This window comes from Platalea leucorodia, assembly GCF_965183815.1.
Source record: "Platalea leucorodia genome assembly, chromosome: 3".
Lineage (NCBI taxonomy): Eukaryota > Metazoa > Chordata > Aves > Pelecaniformes > Threskiornithidae > Platalea > Platalea leucorodia.
The window spans coordinates 77158786-77175955 of NC_138825.1; the positions used below are offsets into that span (position 1 = coordinate 77158786).

At 43.2% G+C, this 17170-nt stretch overlaps 1 protein-coding gene across 12 annotated transcripts; it reads left to right on the top strand.

Moving 5' to 3' along the window:
* Positions 1-50: 50 nt before the first annotated feature.
* ZBTB24 (zinc finger and BTB domain containing 24) lies at positions 51-16866 on the top strand. 12 transcript variants are annotated; one of them, XM_082307689.1, is made up of 10 exons: positions 51-114; positions 2015-3014; positions 3867-4034; positions 4195-4278; positions 4982-5065; positions 7307-7388; positions 8295-11102; positions 12849-14799; positions 15027-16495; positions 16604-16866. In XM_082307689.1, exons 2-7 carry the CDS (start codon positions 2042-2044, stop codon positions 9103-9105), a joined length of 2202 nt encoding a protein of 733 aa, XP_082163815.1. In that variant the 5' UTR covers positions 51-114; positions 2015-2041; the 3' UTR covers positions 9106-11102; positions 12849-14799; positions 15027-16495; positions 16604-16866. The 12 variants fall into 12 exon arrangements, with proteins under 12 accessions (XP_082163815.1, XP_082163819.1, XP_082163814.1 ...); XM_082307693.1 differs by lacking the exon at positions 12849-14799 and having other exon boundaries at positions 8295-9053; positions 10626-11102; XM_082307688.1 differs by having other exon boundaries at positions 12849-16495.
* Positions 16867-17170: the final 304 nt, after the last annotated feature.

Here is a 17170-nt window from a genome sequence, read left to right on the forward strand (position 1 = left end):
CCCCGCCGACGACGTCGTGCGCCGCGCTTACGTCAGGACGCAAGGCGCGCCGCTGCCGCTCGGGCCGGAAGTGCGGCGGCGGTTGCGCAGAGGGGGGGGGCTGGCGGCGGAGCGGTGAGTGCCGGGCGCCGCCGGGAGACACCCGCCGCCCCCCCCCCCCCAGCCGCCGCCGGGGCCCGGGGGAGGGCGGCAGCGGGCCGGGGGGGCCCGGGCCGGCGGCTCAGGCGGGCCAGCGGCTCGCCCCGGCCCGGCCCCGCGGAGTTGGGCCGCGGCCGCCGCTTCCCTCTCCCGGCGCCGCTGAGGGGGCGAGCGGCCCGGCCCGGGGGGCGGCCGGAACCTGCGGGAGGGAGGTGCGGGGCTTCCGTGGGGCGCTGCGGGCGGGCGCCCGGCCGGTCCCCGCTCCGCTCCCCGCCGCGGCTTTTCTGGCTTCTCCCCCCGCCGCGCCGTGCGGCGTGCTCCGCCGGCCGCCCCCCGCCCGCCGCCGCAGCGGGCCGAGCGGGGCCTGCCGTCGCTGCTCGTGTGGAGGAGCAGCCCGGGGCCGTGCTCCCTTACCCGGGGTCAGCCCCCCAGAGCGCGCGTGTTGCTCCTGAGCCCCTCCGCAGCCCGTCAGCGGAGGGACTGGAGCTGCCCTCCCCCGGGGCGCAGCCGCACTCGAGTAGTGTCGGTGTCGGTTTTTTCTTACGTGAGCATGCCGGTTTGGATTTTGCAGTCAAAATAGTAACGATGTCACCTCGTGATCGAATAGCAAAGTCCTTGATGTGATCAAAACCCACAAAACACCTGCTGCCCTAGCTGAGCCCCATCTGGATGTCAGGGACTGACTGCAGGCAGAGTTGGCAGCAGCTCTTCAGGAGTTCCTGGGATCCCCCGTAGGGCAGGGTTGGGTCAGACCTACAGCCATGCTTTAGCGTGCTCCAGCAGCATCAGGCTCATGTCCTTCAGAAATTAAGTTTCCCACATACACAATTAGGCTCAGCGGTGAACGGTTTGGTAGCTGAATGGGGCTAAAGAATCGCTTGTTGGCCATCTCAGTAGCGCTTAAGTATCATCTGTATGTAGTCGACGTTGTTTCTTACAGCATCCCTTCAGTAATCAGAACTGTTGTGCTCACTGATGGCTATGTTTAAATACGTGTTTGTCTTCAAAATGACAGCTTTATATTTTAAGATGGCAGGTAGCTAATCTGTTTCATGTTTGGCTCAGCTGATCCTCTTGAAATGGACATTTTTGGCACATCTCTTCCATAGTAGTATTTGGTGGATTCTTCTGCCATTGTTGGATTATATTTTTTTTGCTTGTTTTTAATTTTTGCGTATTTGCAATTGAAGAAGCTTAGCAAGACAGATTAGTGGTTAATAGTTAGCATAGTTAACCCTATTTTAGACAGAGCTCTTACAAAAAGCTGTTGCTTTTCTGTTTTTATTACCCACCTCCATAGGCTGAAGCTTAGCAGGTAAGTGTTCTGAAAAATAAGTTTTCAGGAGGATAGAAATGGATAAAAGAAGGCATGAAGTCCTGCCACACTGATGCCAGTGAAATTTTATCGTTGATTACAGGATTTCGTAGCCTTGTCCATGTATAATCTGAAATGTGGCATCTGCAGGGATGAAGCTGCAGTTGACCTTTTTTTTTTTTCCTATTATTTGTTTCCATTTAGGAGCTGTGAACAAAGAGTTCTTTTTGTTCAATTGTTTCGGTTGTGAAAGGAGTTTTCAGAAGGGGTAGCCATTTTTTAATATGCTATACAGTTCACAGCACATCAGAGATAGACAAATGAAATATAGGCAGTAGTTCTGATCTAAGAAGAAACTATCTGTAGCCTTTTCTTAGGATTTAAAAACTCTTTTTGAAGAAAGTGTGTGTCAGCATTAGTGTTGATTTTTTCTAAACTCCGGAAGCTTCAGGATTGCTTTAGAAACTATTAAACTGTTGACTGGTAAACCAAATAATATTTGGTGTGTTATAATGCAGACTTCTACAATATTTCTTAATTAAAGCTATTCTGTTCTTGTAGGCACCTGCATTCATATGCATAATAAAAATGGCAGAAACAGCTCCTGAGGCGTCTGAGAAACTGGTTGTCATCCACTCCAAAGCTCACAAAGATACCATTCTAGCTAATTTTGAAGAACAAAGGAAAAAGGATTTTCTTTGTGACATTACCCTAATAGTGGAGAATGTGCAATTCAGAGCCCATAAAGCCTTGCTTGCTGCCAGCAGTGAATACTTCTCAATGATGTTTGTAGATGAGGGTGAAATAGGGCAGTCAATTTACATGTTGGAGGGAATGGTTGCAGACACCTTTGGAGCACTGCTAGAATTTATCTACACCGGTTGCCTCCGCGCCAGTGAAAAAAGCACGGAACAAATTCTGGCTACTGCACAGCTGCTGAAAGTGAATGACTTGGTGTGGGCCTGCACAGACTATCAGGCCAGCCGTAGCCCAAGCAATGCGTTGCCAGCTCCGGCTAACAGTGGAGCCTCTGTAGCCGTTACTGCTAGTGACAAGAAAAATGAAGATCCCCCAAAGCGAAAACGAGGGCGACCGAGGAAAGTCAAGAATGTCCAAGAAGAAAAACCAGCCGCAAATTCTGCCGAAGATGTGCAGCTGAGAGAGAACAACTCCATGCAAAATAAGCAAAATTTTATGAAAAAGGACACCGCAGAAGAAGAAACAGTTGTCAGCGAACAGGCTTCAGCGAGGAAAGATGCAGAAGAAACTGAACCTGCTTGTGGCTCAGAAGCTGCTGTCGATCTGTCAGCTGAGAAAGATGAGAATTATGATCCCAAATCTGAAGGAATACAGAGTACTCAGAGCCGTTATAGCAAACGTAGAATAAGGAGATCAATTAAACTAAAAGATTATAAACTTCTCGGTGATGAGGATGAAAAGGGACTGGCAAAGAGAACTGATGGAAAAAGAAAACGTGTAGGTTCTGAAGCTCGCTGTAAAGACTGTGGCAAAGTATTTAAATATAATCACTTCTTAGCTATTCATCAGCGGAGTCATACAGGTAGGCATTGAGACTGCTGCGTTTGGGTTAGGGTTTTACTGACTTGTTGCTAAATGCAAGCTAGTCGTTGAAGTGTGGGCTGCTGTCTACAGCAAGAACTCTCCAAAATAGCTTGCTGATCCAAATTGCTATGGTATGCCTCTGAAACCGTGTTCACTGTTTTATTCTTGTCAGCAGATCTCGTAGCCTTTATGTCTTACCAAGATAGCAGTTTAGTTAATCATTTCTCTGTTTAAATGTTGAATTATATGGCAATACTAGGGTCTAGGGCACAAGTCTTACAAGGAGCAGCTGAGGGAGCTGGGGTTGTTTAGCCTGGAGAAGAGGAGGCTGAGGGGAGACCTTATTGCTCCCTACAACTACCTGAAAGGAGGTTGTAGCCAGGTGGGGTTGGTCTCTTCTCCCAAGTAACAAGCGATAGGACAAGAGGAAACGGCCTCAAGCTGCGCCAGGGGAGGTTTAGGTTGGATATTAGGAAAAACTTCTTTACCGAAAGGGTAGTCAGGCACTGGAACAGGCTGCCCAGGGAAGTGGTTGAGTCTCCATCCCTGGAGGTACTTAAAAGAAGGGTAGATGTGGTGCTCGAGGACATGGTTTAGTGGTGGACTTGGCAGTGTTAGGTTAATGGTTGGACTCAATGATCTTAAGGGTCTTTTCCAACCTAAATGATTCTATGATTCTACTTAAAGAATTATTTTATTGCTATGTGAAGCTTGTCTCTTAATTTGCCGTATCGCTACTTAAAAGTCATTTTTTAGAAGCTACTACATTGCAGTGCATCTCACTATCAGCTTAGAATATCTAGTGAGAAATAATGCATCTATACTTCAACATGTCATCTTTTGTTTTTAGGGGAGCGCCCTTTTAAGTGCAGTGAGTGTGGCAAAGGCTTTTCCCAGAAGCATTCTCTGCAAGTCCATGAGCGGATGCACACGGGAGAACGGCCATACACGTGCACCGTCTGCAGTAAGGCTCTGACAACAAAGCATTCTCTTCTGGAGCATATGAGCCTACATACAGGTAAATATTTCAAGGCAAATGTAACCTCTCTTGCCCAAGAGTTTGCCTTTCTGAAAAAAGGCATTTCTGCTCTCTCTCATGTGCTGGTTTATTTATTTTTTTATTTCCGTTCGCTTGCTTTGGATGTGGCTTACATTTGAACAGGTGATTTTCTTTACAGGGCAGAAGGCTTTTACATGCGATCAGTGTGGGAAATACTTCAGCCAAAAGAGACAGCTCAAGAGCCACTACCGAGTACACACAGGTATAACAAGTTTGGGTGGAAGAGCTGGCTTACAGTCCATGCTGATTTGTCCTTATAAAGATTGACTAAGCCTGAAAATTCTTCTTCAGTGATGTATTTAGTCTCTGCTACCCTGATACATCTTTATAAAACAATGAATAGGGTGAAAAAGACAAAATGGTCTATAATAAATTGAATGTTTAGTGGAATAGTCAATTGAGAAGGACTCTTGCGATGATTAAAAATTAGTTATGCTGTATTTGACATACAACTTGATTATTTTAGCCCTGCTAGCTGTGTTACATAGAAGCTAGAAATTGTATAAACAATTGTTTCCACTGCCTGTTGTGCAAATTGCCTTGTAGTTTCCCGCTACTTTGGACTAGCAATAGCAAACAAGCTTTAAGTGTCCTCCTGACTTCTGGAGCAGGATGGAAATTAAGCTACACAGACAGGAAGTGGTGGAAAAGTCAAAACTTACAAAGCTTCAAGAGAAAGCGTGTTTGGGGGGGAGCGGGTGTCAGTCCCTCTTTTCCCATGATAATATCAAGTAGAGAAATAGGGGTGTGACAATTAAGATAGGGAGGAGGCAGTGAATCACCTTTTGTTTTATCTCTATATTATATCAAAGTGGTTATTTTACAGGACAGTGCTTTAACAAAGATCACTGAAGAGATACAGGGGATCACTTATGCACTGACACTTTTTTTATTATTGCGACAAGGCCATTCACTGCCGGAATGTAACCAGTGTCGTCGCAAATTCATGGATGCAGCTCAGTTAAAGAAACATCTAAGAACACATACAGGTAATATTGTCCGTCATGTTTTGTGTTTTGGTTTGTTTGTTTTGGTTTTTTTTTTTTTTTTCTGAAGTAACACAGACAAAACAATGTTAGGCAAATGACACTTGTCTCTGTGGGATGAACTTCTGCTCTACTTGTACGTAATGATGCCTGTATCGCTGATGAAGAGATTTGACATCAAGAATGCAAGAGCGCAAAAAAATCTTGTATTACAACAGCACAGAAGCAGTGCCTATTATAGGAAGAGCTTTTTTTTCCCCCATTCTTATAAAGCCTGCTGCAGAAAATGCCAGTTAGCTCTTCTGTGATAGAATCCCGGACTGGGAATTCAGTTATCAGGAGAGCCACATCCAGCATGTGCAGGGCTTGAAGTAAGCTAAGTAGTAACAGAAAGCGTATGTCCTAAATGAGCTGGGCACCCCTGTCTGTGAGGGATGGGTGCTTGTGAAAAATGCTGCTGACCAGAAAAAGAATTATTTCCATTTACTTTTTTATTACGCTGTAATAAACCAGATGTTGGCAGGAGATGGGCTGGGAGGGATGATTTAGTGCAAGTGCATCAGAGGGTGTTTTAAGAGATTTGGAGGGCAAGGTGATACTTGAATGGCTGGACAACGGGGATAAAAATGTTGATCCACCATCTCATGATAACAAGGCATAAGCTTCTTAAAACAGTTTTCATGGAAGGGTAAGTTCATAAGATGACTTGTCTATATTTTTTCTTTTAAAATAGCTATAAACAGTGGCAATCATTCCTTCCCCAAATCAAATTATTCTTAAGTATGTTGCTCGCAGTTGCAGTAAAGTATGCACAAGATCAAGTTTCCTTCTCTTAGTGAAAATAACACACCTTTAAATTTCCTGCGATAGGATGAGGTCAGAACTTGTGCCTTTGGGAGTTTTTGGTGTATCCAGAATAGTGTTAACTTGCGATACTTATAAATACTGCATTCTCTATTGAAGAGAACATAGTGTTTGTTGACACACACAACAGTTTTGTATCTGAAGCTGATACAGCTCTATAAATGTAGTGGGAGATGAGAAGAGGAAGCATCGTAGCAAGGTAAGTTGCAAAAATAGATCAATTAAGATGAGTTCGAGCAGAAGCTGGCTTGCAGTGTATTTTGCTTCCAGAAATGACAGGCCAGATACCAGTATTAACGATGCAGAAATAACAATTGATCTGTCCCATCTCGAAAGCAAGAAGTAAAATTCTAAGGAATTTGGGGACAGATGTTAACATTGATACAACTCTTCTGCTTTGGCAGAAGAATGTCATAAGAATACAGTCTGCTTAGGAAGCTACTCCTGTTTTCAGTCAGAGGCTGGGACTAGATGGCAAGAGGTCCCTTCTGACAAACGTTTCTTGTTCTCTCGTACTTTGCCCCTGCCCTCTGAAGCCATACAAAAGCTGATAAGAGTTGCAGTTCTATACTAAATGTGAAGCTTCCTTGGATACTGGCTGCTGCCCCATCCCCGGTTCAGTGTGCTTGGATGGCGTGAACCACCACAGCGGTGATCCGGATTCTCATAGCTAGTGTCTTAAAGCAGCTCAACGCAACAAGGATATGTTATGGTGTGAATGAGGATTCGCGTTTGTTGGGTAGTATCTGTTTCTTGTGAACCTTTTTGTTATTTCATTTGGCTCCTCTGCTTCTGCTCAATTAGACACAAGAATTCCAAATGCAGTTAAAACAAACAAGCAAACAAAAAAACCAAACCCACAATTTATTCAGCCCACCATAATTTAACTTTTCTCCGGCTGGTGTTCCCAGGATATCGTATGCCTAGGATGGGAGCCTTATAGGAAGCCAGATGACTAGTTAAGATAATGGATTCATTTTTCAGGTTTGGAAATATGGGCTTACTCATCTGCATGGTGCTGCACGTCAGCCTAGCATTAATGCCTGCTAGTTCAGGGTCAGCCTTTTTCAAACTTGTCTGTTCCATGTGGAACACCTGCATCTGTATCATAGGTACGTTTTTTGTTGCTCTGAGGGCTTGGATCACCTAATTCTTTATCTTCAAAGGGAAGAAATGTCAGACATGTACGTTTAAAATACTATACACTCATTTAACTAGCGAGCTCATTCAATTTCAGATATCTGTCTTTCTGTCACGTGCCAGAAGTGTGAGGATTTGACAGTACACACTTCATACTGTGTATGGCAAAATATAAAATGTTTTCTAATATATTGATGGGAAGTGCTATATAAAAAGTGATGTCAAATTTCTTTTTGATAGGTGAGAAGCCCTTCACTTGTGAAATTTGTGGCAAATCATTTACAGCTAAAAGTTCTCTTCAGACTCACATTAGAATTCACAGGTAGAGTATGTCTAATTTTCATTACGTTCTTTAAAAATGTAACTTCTAATATGATACCTGTATCTAGTGCTTGTTCAATTATAGAATGGTCAGGGCTTGTTTGCATTTTGAATGGATGGTTAAAGATTGACATTTTTGGTTAATCTATTTTAAGAAAGAATTGGTAGTGGAAAGTACTGCACTGTAAATACTAGTGTATCGTAAGACATTGTAAGATTCTCCGTTTGTGTATTGTGTCTGTTTAATGACAATGTACTTACTGCTATATTATTTATGTGAAAACTTTACTGTGAATTTTTGTTTGACAGCAGAACAGTAGCCATGGTGTCACAAGATTATTGGAGCATTGTCCTGTTTTCCCGTAGTCTGTCATGTTTCTTTAATAGCATTAGTTATCTTTTACCTGTGTCAGTGTGATGTATTGCATAAAGGCACGTAAGATTTTAAATCATTGGAGAACTGTTGTGGGCCTTATGTAAAAGAGAATGTTTCCAGGAAAATTTTTTCATCCCTTTGAGTCGGGCAACAAATTAGGATTTGGACTTTTGTTTTAAAGCCCACACTGTTAATAAACATTCTTTAAATGGTCAACGCTTACAGTTGTGCAAAGTAAGTTGGTGCATTCTTGTCCAGGTCTAGCAGCATAGAATTTTTACCTCTGGTACTGTGATAGGAGAGCAGTTATGTTATCTCTGTAGCTCTTGGGTATACACTAATGAAAGTACAGTTTGTGAAGCCAAATAGAAATAACTAGGAAGTCAAATAGAGAACATTTTTAACATCACTATTCTTAACTGCTTATGATTTAGCAAAACAAAATAATAAGTTTTTTGTTCTATAATAAGTTGCAGAAAGCAGCACTGTCAAAGTGAATATTTTAATGAGATCAAATACATTCTTTTGCAGAGGAGAAAAGCCATATTCTTGTGGTATATGTGGAAAATCCTTCTCTGATTCCAGCGCTAAGAGAAGACACTGTATCTTACACACAGGCAAAAAGCCTTTCTCCTGCACAGAATGCAGTTTGCAGTTTGCTCGTCTGGACAACCTGAAGTCTCATTTGAAAATTCATAGCAAAGAAAAGCAGTTTCAGGAAGCCAGTGCTGCTCCAAGCACCAACACTAATTCCGAAGTGAGAAACATTCTTCAGCTGCAGCAGTATCAACTTGCCACCTCTGGAGGGCAGGAAATTCAGCTACTGGTTACAGATGCAGTACATAATATAAACTTCATGCCTAGTCATAATCAAGGCATTAGTATTGTTACTGCAGAAAATGCCCCAAATATGACAACAGAGCAGGCTGCTAACCTCACGCTGCTTGCTCAGCCACCGCAGCAGTTGCAAAACTTGTTGCTTTCAGCTCAGCAGGAGCAAGCGGAACAAATCCAAAGTATCAATATGATTGCAAACCAAATAGAGACTGCCCAGCCTGAACAAATGCATGTCATCACTCTTTCCAAGGAAGCACTCGAACACCTCCATGCTCATCAAGGACAAAATGAAGAAATCCACTTAACCGGATCTTCACATCCAGCTCAGCACGTGCAGTTGACTCAGGAATCAAGTCAGCAGTCTCACTCTAGCCAAGATACGGTTCCTTCCCATCAAATCAGTGAAGAACAGAATCAAAGTGTACATGTTTCTGAATCCCATCAGCAGTCTCTGTCAGTAAATGAGTCCTCTCATGAGCATTCTATTCAAGGACAGGCTTTCTGAAATGCTTATCTGTCATCAGAGGGCTAGGCTATAGCACGCTTCTCATCCAGGCAGTGATTACATGTATCGCACTTTCTTTTCTGCAGCATAATCTGTCTGAAGATGCATTTCTTGGTGATTTTTTGATGGGTGGCTTTCAGTTTTCTTAACCTTATTTATTTTAGACTTTCTTTATTTTTCCAGATTGGTATTTCTCTATCGCTTAGTCTATACCTCACAAGCAATTAATGTGGGTTTTTTGTGCCTTGTACACATCCATGCCTACCAAGGAGATATTTGGCCCCTCATTTGCGTTTCTGCATGACTCTCCAGAGAAGTGTACCTTGCTGGTAGAAGAACAGTGTTTAAGATCAGAAAGTACAACTTCTCTGAGGAAGTCAACATTACCTGAACTACTGTCAAGCTTAAGATAACAAGTACTTTTTGCAAAGCTAATACCATACGTCTTACGTTTAATGAGCTTTCTCTCTGCAGGCTAATGTATAATTTTCTATGTGATCATTCCCTTAAGTGCATTTTGATTTATTGACTACCAAATTTCTTTGTTCTGGATTGAAATTGTTGCAGCCTTTGACTGGCCCTGGATCATCCCTTCTGTTTACTGTATGCTGTACAAGTTTTGCTCCTCAGAAATGCTTTAGCCATTGCACTTGAATAGTGGCAATGAGATGCGGTGATTACACTGGACAACTGAAAAGCCCAAATTCTGCTCTGTTAGTTCTAACACTCGCTCTCTCTGTGAGTGTGGGCAAGGCAGTTGACCTCTGTGCCTTAGTTTCATCATCTAGTAAGTGGGGATAGCATTCACACGCTCTGCCAAGCACTTTGAAGAGCTCTTGATGTTGAAGGCACTGTCTACTGAAGCGCAAAATTCTCTTTCTGACAGGACTCGGTCTAAGCTTAGGAGCCAGTGTATATTTAAAGTGTTATTTTTTGTACTTTTGAGAGCAGAATGTAATGTTACTTTTAATATATGTAAAAGCTGGTAATTGTTTTTGTGGGGACTTGAACGATGAATAGAGTCACTTAAGAGCATAATGAGCTATATAAATGGGACATACCGTGTTGAAGTTGTACAGCTATTTTCACTGACTAGATTAGATGTGTACAGATTGTTTTCAATGACTGACTGACTGCTAACACAAAAGATTTGACATCTTAATAAAATGCCATGCCAGAATACATGCTTTGCATTTTCAAGTTTGGCCACTGGTAACATCTCGCATAGTGTACTAGTGTGTTAAAATCCAGATAAAATGCCACTGGTACTTAAAGCAATCATCACTTCAGTTTTAAAACACCATACTTGTGATTTACATTGATATTTTATGTTTTAACAAATGAAAAATGTAAAAATTAAGGAATTAGCAGGTGAATTTAAAAGCAAAACAAAAGATCTTCGTAGGTGCTTGGCTTTTATGACTGCCCAGAGAGAGTCACTGGCATAAAAACCCAGTGTGTAGAATGATAGAAGAATTTAAGGTGGAAGGGACTTCAGAAGCCATCTGCTCCATCACCAGGTGCACCTAGATCACGTCGCTGTTGTCTGGTTGAGTTTTGAACGCTTCCAGAGATGGAGATCCACAGCCTCTCCAGGCTACCAGTTCCAGTCTTTGACCATATTCGCAGTGAAAAAAACATCTCCTGTATTTAATTGGAATTTCCCATGTTCCGGTTTGTGTCCACTGCCTCTTCTCCTACTGCTGCACCTCCGAGAAGTGTCTGGCTCTGTCTTCTCTACACCCTCCCGTTCGGTAGCTGAAGACAGCAGTAAGGTCCTCCCAAAGGCTTTTCCTCTTTAAGGCCTGGACAAACCCAGCTCTCCCAGCCTTTTCCATCATGTGCTCCAGCTCTTTAATCACCTTGGCAGCCTTCTGCTGCCCTCAGTCCAATACGTCAATTCTGTCTTCTTCTGGGGAGCCCAAATTCTGGATGGCGTTCCTTGTCCAAGTCTAGACTACTCAGCTGGCTCCCGACCACGTGCTGCTGGAGTTTGGGTGAGTATCTCCATTTTGTCAAAGTACTAGATCAGTTTTTATATAAATGGATCATGAAAAGGGTAGACAGTGGGAATAAATCAATGCAAAAAAAAAAAAAAAAGTCTCACAGCAAAACACTACTTAGGCTTTTCATCTCTTGTTTTTTCCTCTCGGAATGGAGAATTACAGTTTGTATACTTCTGCCTCCAAAAAGAACCAGCATTTTTTGCAGTTGTACTTCAGAAGCTTGAAGTCTTGATGCTGCAAGAACAGATGAAAAAAATATAAGTGAAGCTTGTTACGACATTACAAAAATCTTACTGATTAATTGTATAAATTTAAGTTTACAATAAATATTATGGAGGCTTCATCCTAACAACTTTGATTTTATCTAAAATATTGTAATGTGCAGCCATAATCCTGTCTGGTCATAAGCTTACAGGAGTTTGCACCAAGTTCCTTCTCTGCCATATACTTATGAAACCTGAAACGCTTAAAAGCTGGTTACAAGCTACATTCTAAGACTACCAGTAAAACAACTTCAGTACTGTCCTCTTTCTTTGAACTTTGGTTTGTTCATTATGAAGTTCTTGCAGGATTAAGTACGGTGCTACAGTTACACTTCAGACACTATCACATAGTGATTGCTTGATGCTCTCCCTATAACTAAAAAGAATGAAGTTTGGGGGTTGGAATTTTCTTATGCTTTTCTACCAAATTACCAGTGAAGAAACGAGCTCCTGTGAATAGCGCAGCAGTGACTCATCTTGCACCCTGCGTTGCTTAAGCTGTCGGCACCCATTGTAGCTTGCACTCGAGATGCTCGTGTGGTTTCTCATACCACAAATGTTGCTTTTTTGACGCCATTTGCTTCTAGTGAATGCATTTCTATTAAAGATGAAAATAAATTCCTCTTCTGTGTGTGCATTTTTAAGGCTGCAACTGAAGCCTAGGACTGCTTTGAATTTGAAAGGAAAGCCCTTCAGCTTTCCTGTTCAGTCCAGCTGCCACTAAGAACTCTGCAGCAAAGAAATGCATGCCTTAAAACCTATGTTTCAAAGCAGCTCTCTAAATATCTTTACTCCTTAGCCAGTAAACACCTTAACTTCTCATTTTCTCACATAGACTAATCTTAGCAAATCCACCTCACTGCTTACTGTGTTAAAATGAGATTAGGATTTTAGACATAAACGCAGGAAAATAAGTAGACTACAGAAAGATCCATTTTTGCAAGCAAGTAAAACCATTGTGTGTTTCTCCTACTCCAATTTTAAGTTACCCCGTGTAGTTGAACTTGAAAAGGATTTTACTATTCTTTTTTCAAATGCAAGTTTATGAAATTTTAGCTTTTTCTGAAGAGTTTGGCTGGTTCTCCAGGTGAAAGTAGAAACAAATTCCCGAGGGGTAGAGCAAACACGCTGTGTTAAGCGTGTACTTGATTATGTGTACACTTATTCTGCTTGCCAATTGTATTCATGGTTTAGCTGTAAATAGCATTTCTTAACCTCAGCACTCTGAAGTTCAAGAGAGTTTGCTGTTCTGTGTGTGGAAACCGAGACGCTGTCAGTGTGGATTAGACCGGTGGGCCTTCCAGTCCAGCATCTCATTTTTGATAGAGGAATATAAGATTATGTCATATGAGCTGTGAAAGCAAATTATGCTGCCAGTAGAAGAAGCTTCATCATAGCATGTGTTACTTTGCAAGGTTGTTTTGTTTGTTTTTTTTTTTTTTAATATTTGATTTATGTTCTCTTTTCTGCTCAGAGGCACTGAAAAAGCACTACTGGGGTCCTTTTCCGCCAGGCAGCTCTCCAGCCACTCCTCCCCCAGCCTGTGGCGTTGCATGGGGTTGTTGTGACCCAAGTGCAGGACCCAGCACTGAGCCTTGTTGAACCTCATACAGTTGGCCCCGGCCCATCGATCCAGCCTGTCCAGGTCCCTCTGCAGGGCCTTCTTGTCCTCCAGCAGATCGACACTTCCACCCAGCTTGGTGTCATCTGCAAACTTACTGAGGGTGCACTCAATCCCCTCATCCAGATCATTGATAAAGATATTAAACAGAACCGGCCCCAACACTGAGCCCTGGGGAGCACACTTGTGACCGGCCGCCAGCTGGATTTCACTCCATTCACCACCCACGAGAACAAGGGCTAGCGATTGTGAGACGTCTCCCACCTGCTTATAGAATATTTCCTCTGCCTCTTCATCCTGGTTGGGTGGTCTGTAACAGACTCCCACCTGCCTTGTTGGCCTTCCCCCTGATTCTTACCCATAAACACTCAACCCTATCCTCACCATCGTTAAGCTCTAGACAGTCAAAACACTCCCTAACGTGCAGGGCTACCCCACTGCCTCCTTCCCTGCCTATCCCTTCTGAAGGGTTTCTAGCCATCCATTGCAGCACTCCAGCTGTGTGCCACCTAGGATGTCCCTGGGATTTTTTTTTTTTTAGTCTTTTCCCACTTCACCTTAAACGAAAGCTAGCATGGGATTCATTCCCAGCCATGTGAGCATAGCAGCCCGGTATATTTTCTGTCTCCCCACGTCTTCCATCTCTGCAGCAGACTGTCCGACTGACTAAGTGTCCACATCCAGGAGAAGCTGAGTCCGGCTTGGGAGTGCCTGTGAGGAGGCCGGTTGGCAAAGCAGGTGTGCCCCGCAGCCCAGGCAGCAGTCAAGGGCGCTCCCTGGGTACGCTTGTCTTCTCATGGTCCGAAGTCCGTCTGCGCAGGCTTTTTCCCAATCCTACTGCTATTGCAGGTTCTCTTTAAGCGTGGAGAAGGAACTGGCAATGCTGTATTTGCCATAGCTGTGGTTTCAGGACCTCTTTTATCTGTTCTCTTTAGAGGCATTAAAGAGTCTGCTTCTTGCAGACCTGCAGTCCCGTGAGCTACGACAGTCCTATACGCTCCATCCCTTTTCAGGTCCTCCATAAAGCATGGTGAACAATGAATGGGTTTCTACGACAGATAGACCAGAGATGTTCATCTCTGGCCCAAGCAATTCTTCTGAATGGGAAAAAACATCCAGGCGTATTCTAGGTGAACCAGCGTCTCGCTGTAGTATGCTTACTGCTCGTTTCTGGCTAATATTTTAATCCTACCTAATGGAATGTCTATCTCTGGAATAGCAGGACGCAGAGCTTTGCTTTAGTTAGCAACTCCCCGCTCTCTGTCCTGCAAGTTTTTCTAACAACGGCAATTGTAGCTCACTGTCTGTGCATTCCTGAAGGGGACCGATCCTCAGACGTGTTCATGGGTCTTCCCTTCAAACCGCTGGATCCTCCTTGCCCTTGAAGGCAGCATGCCCTGTGGCTGTTACCTGGAGAACTCCAGGTTGTTGTGGATGGCCCCATTAGTATATTGCCATCTTCAAATTCAGGTTATCCCTTCGGCTTTGCTTTAAATTTCTTGGCAAAGCGATGACAATTTCTGCCTTCCACCTGGAAGACTAAGTTTATGGAGGTCTTCCTTCTTTCTGGAGCTGAACCTGTCCTTCGCTCCCTGGCAGTAGGAAGACCTTTTTTGAAGTCTCCTGTGTTGTTTGCTTCGACTGCTGAGCAATCTAACGGCTGCAACGTGTCTGTCAGAAAGGACTTGTGGCAGCCCAAGGACCTGGAGCGAAACAGCAGTGGTGGCCCTCCCCGTAGTCGTCACGGCACGCTGTTGTGGTTCAGCAGCTTCAGCAGAGCAGCTGTGCCACGTTTCCTCGCCAGGTATTTGCTGGGAAGTTATTTGGCCTTTGTGTCTTCAACAAGCACGGCATTATTCTTTACGCAGCTTTCAGCAGGGCAATGCTGTAGTCATTTCGCTTGCCCTTCACCAAAATGTCGCTGGGTGACCCCTATCAGCTCTCCTGCCAGAGTACCTTCACATGGGGGCTCTCTCTCAGGTGTTGGGTTTATTTAATTAAACCAATCTGCCTTTCTGTTCTCTTTCTCAGTCTCTTTCAGATGCTATCTTGGACTGAAAGGAACAGAAGTGGCCGCAGCCACAGCAGGTGGAGAGGTTTGGCGCGAGGAAACCCTCCAACAATCCCGCAGAAGCAAAACGCTCGGGTCTCGTGTCAGGGCGCGTGTACACGTTTCCAAGGGCTTCGCGTTTCCAAGAACAGTAGCTGCCCGGCCTTTGCAAGGGTTTCAGTATCCTTGTTTAAATGTGCTGTACAACTTCTCGTGCTTTCCATCGATTTTTTTCATGGTAATCGCTGCTCTCCCCAAACCGAATGCAGCACGGCACATCTGCCGCAGCTGGCGGAGCACAGCGGTACCAGCAAACTCCCGTCCAGCTCTTAACACCAGCAAAACATTTATGCTTATCTAAGAAACACGACTAAGCTTGCAGAACACCACCATATTGTCACAAACAGGTAGCAGAAAGAGGCTGAAATGAATAATAATCATCCAGTGTAAGATTTTGATATATGTAATTTTGCTGACTGGTGACCTGTTGAATAGATTTTAATGTAGCTGAATTACAAAGTGATGCGAAAAGAAGGGGAGAAATAAAAGCCAGAATGGATAGAGACAGCCAGTAATTGGTGGCTTGTGGCTTGCTCTTTTTTTTACGAAAGCCCACCATAAATTTGCAGAAAACAGTCCTGTACAGCTAGTGATATTACTAACTTGTTGGCTAATAATACTAAGCTTGTTTGTTTAATTGTTGTTTTTCTGTACAGCTAATAATATTATGCTTGTTTGGCTAATTGTTGCTTTTCTTCTTGACTTTGACTATTACTTGACTATTAGCAGCATATTTATAGTTAATTCACTCTCTTGCCCACAATGACAGTAAGAATTTCCATGCCTAGAAATTATCAGTAAAAAAACCCCAGCTAATTTTTTTTTTTTTTTAAAGAAAAAAGGAATAACAGGAGCCAGCAGAATTAAATTTCAGGAGCAGAATTTGTGTGTAAATTTAAGCACACTTAGCAAATGCACATATCAATCTGTTTTTTTTGAAAATAATATGCAGTGGATTGCTCTGGTTTTAATATTTATGTTTTGTAGTACAAAAAGGAGGAAAGAAGCATTTTAAAAGGCCAAATAAACTTCAGTTGTATTAATCTGTATCAAGCTAAAAATATGGATATAGAGAAAAATAGGTAGTGAAGAGAATATTTTCTGAAGTGTTACTGATTTTATATTTGACTCTGGGTAAGCTGCTTCTATTCTTGAATTTATATGAGGCTGCTATAAACTTTTTTGGCTATAGGAGAAGCCATATGGTCTGGCTACTAAAATTAGGTTCTGCTTGTCGCAGGCTGCAGTCGTCGTGCCGGCTCTCGGGAGGAGGAAGGAAAGGGCTTTCCTGTGCATCGCTCGGTCACAGCCTACAAAACGTAGCTGCAGTTGCACACGCTGCTTGCTGCGGTGAGCTACAGTCGCACCTCGGCTTGTCTGCTGCCACCCGGTACCTGTCTGCAAATTAAACCTGCCTTGACTACCATAGGATTTTAATACGTCCCATCGTCCAAACTGTTCCATCTCCCTCAATTTTCTTTTTTTTTTTTTTTTCCAGCAGGACAAAAACATAATATGAAATTATAACATCTTGTGTACGGGTCTTTCCAGCAAGGGAGCAGCTGTGGTAGCTCAGCCTTCAGAATCTGATCGTCTTTGCAGTCTTTGCTAATGCAAGGATGGAGCTCTTCAAATCCAACATTGCTGCAAATCCCAACAAAATAATTACAGAAGCGTTGCCCGAATGAATCGCTGTAAGAAAATATCCCTGAGCCCCACACGGGCCAGGGAAACCTCAGGGCTACGTTGGGGAGCCCTTCTGCAACCTGCGATTTCTTTCTCAGTCTGAATTTTTTACGGGCATGGGTAGCTCAGAAACACCTAGCTGAGAGGCTATAGGCTTTTTGGTTCCAATGCTGTCATTGTGTACAAATTTAGCACTTTATAAAGCCATTTGGATATACAATTGCAAAAAAAAAAAAAAAAGAAGAGTGTGCAATGTTATTAAGAGGATAAATTAATATAATTTTTATTGTATTTAACATAGGTTTGTTCTGCAGAACGTATTTTTCACAGGAAAATCACAACCGTCTCATCTGCAATAGGATGGTGACATGCTAAAGAT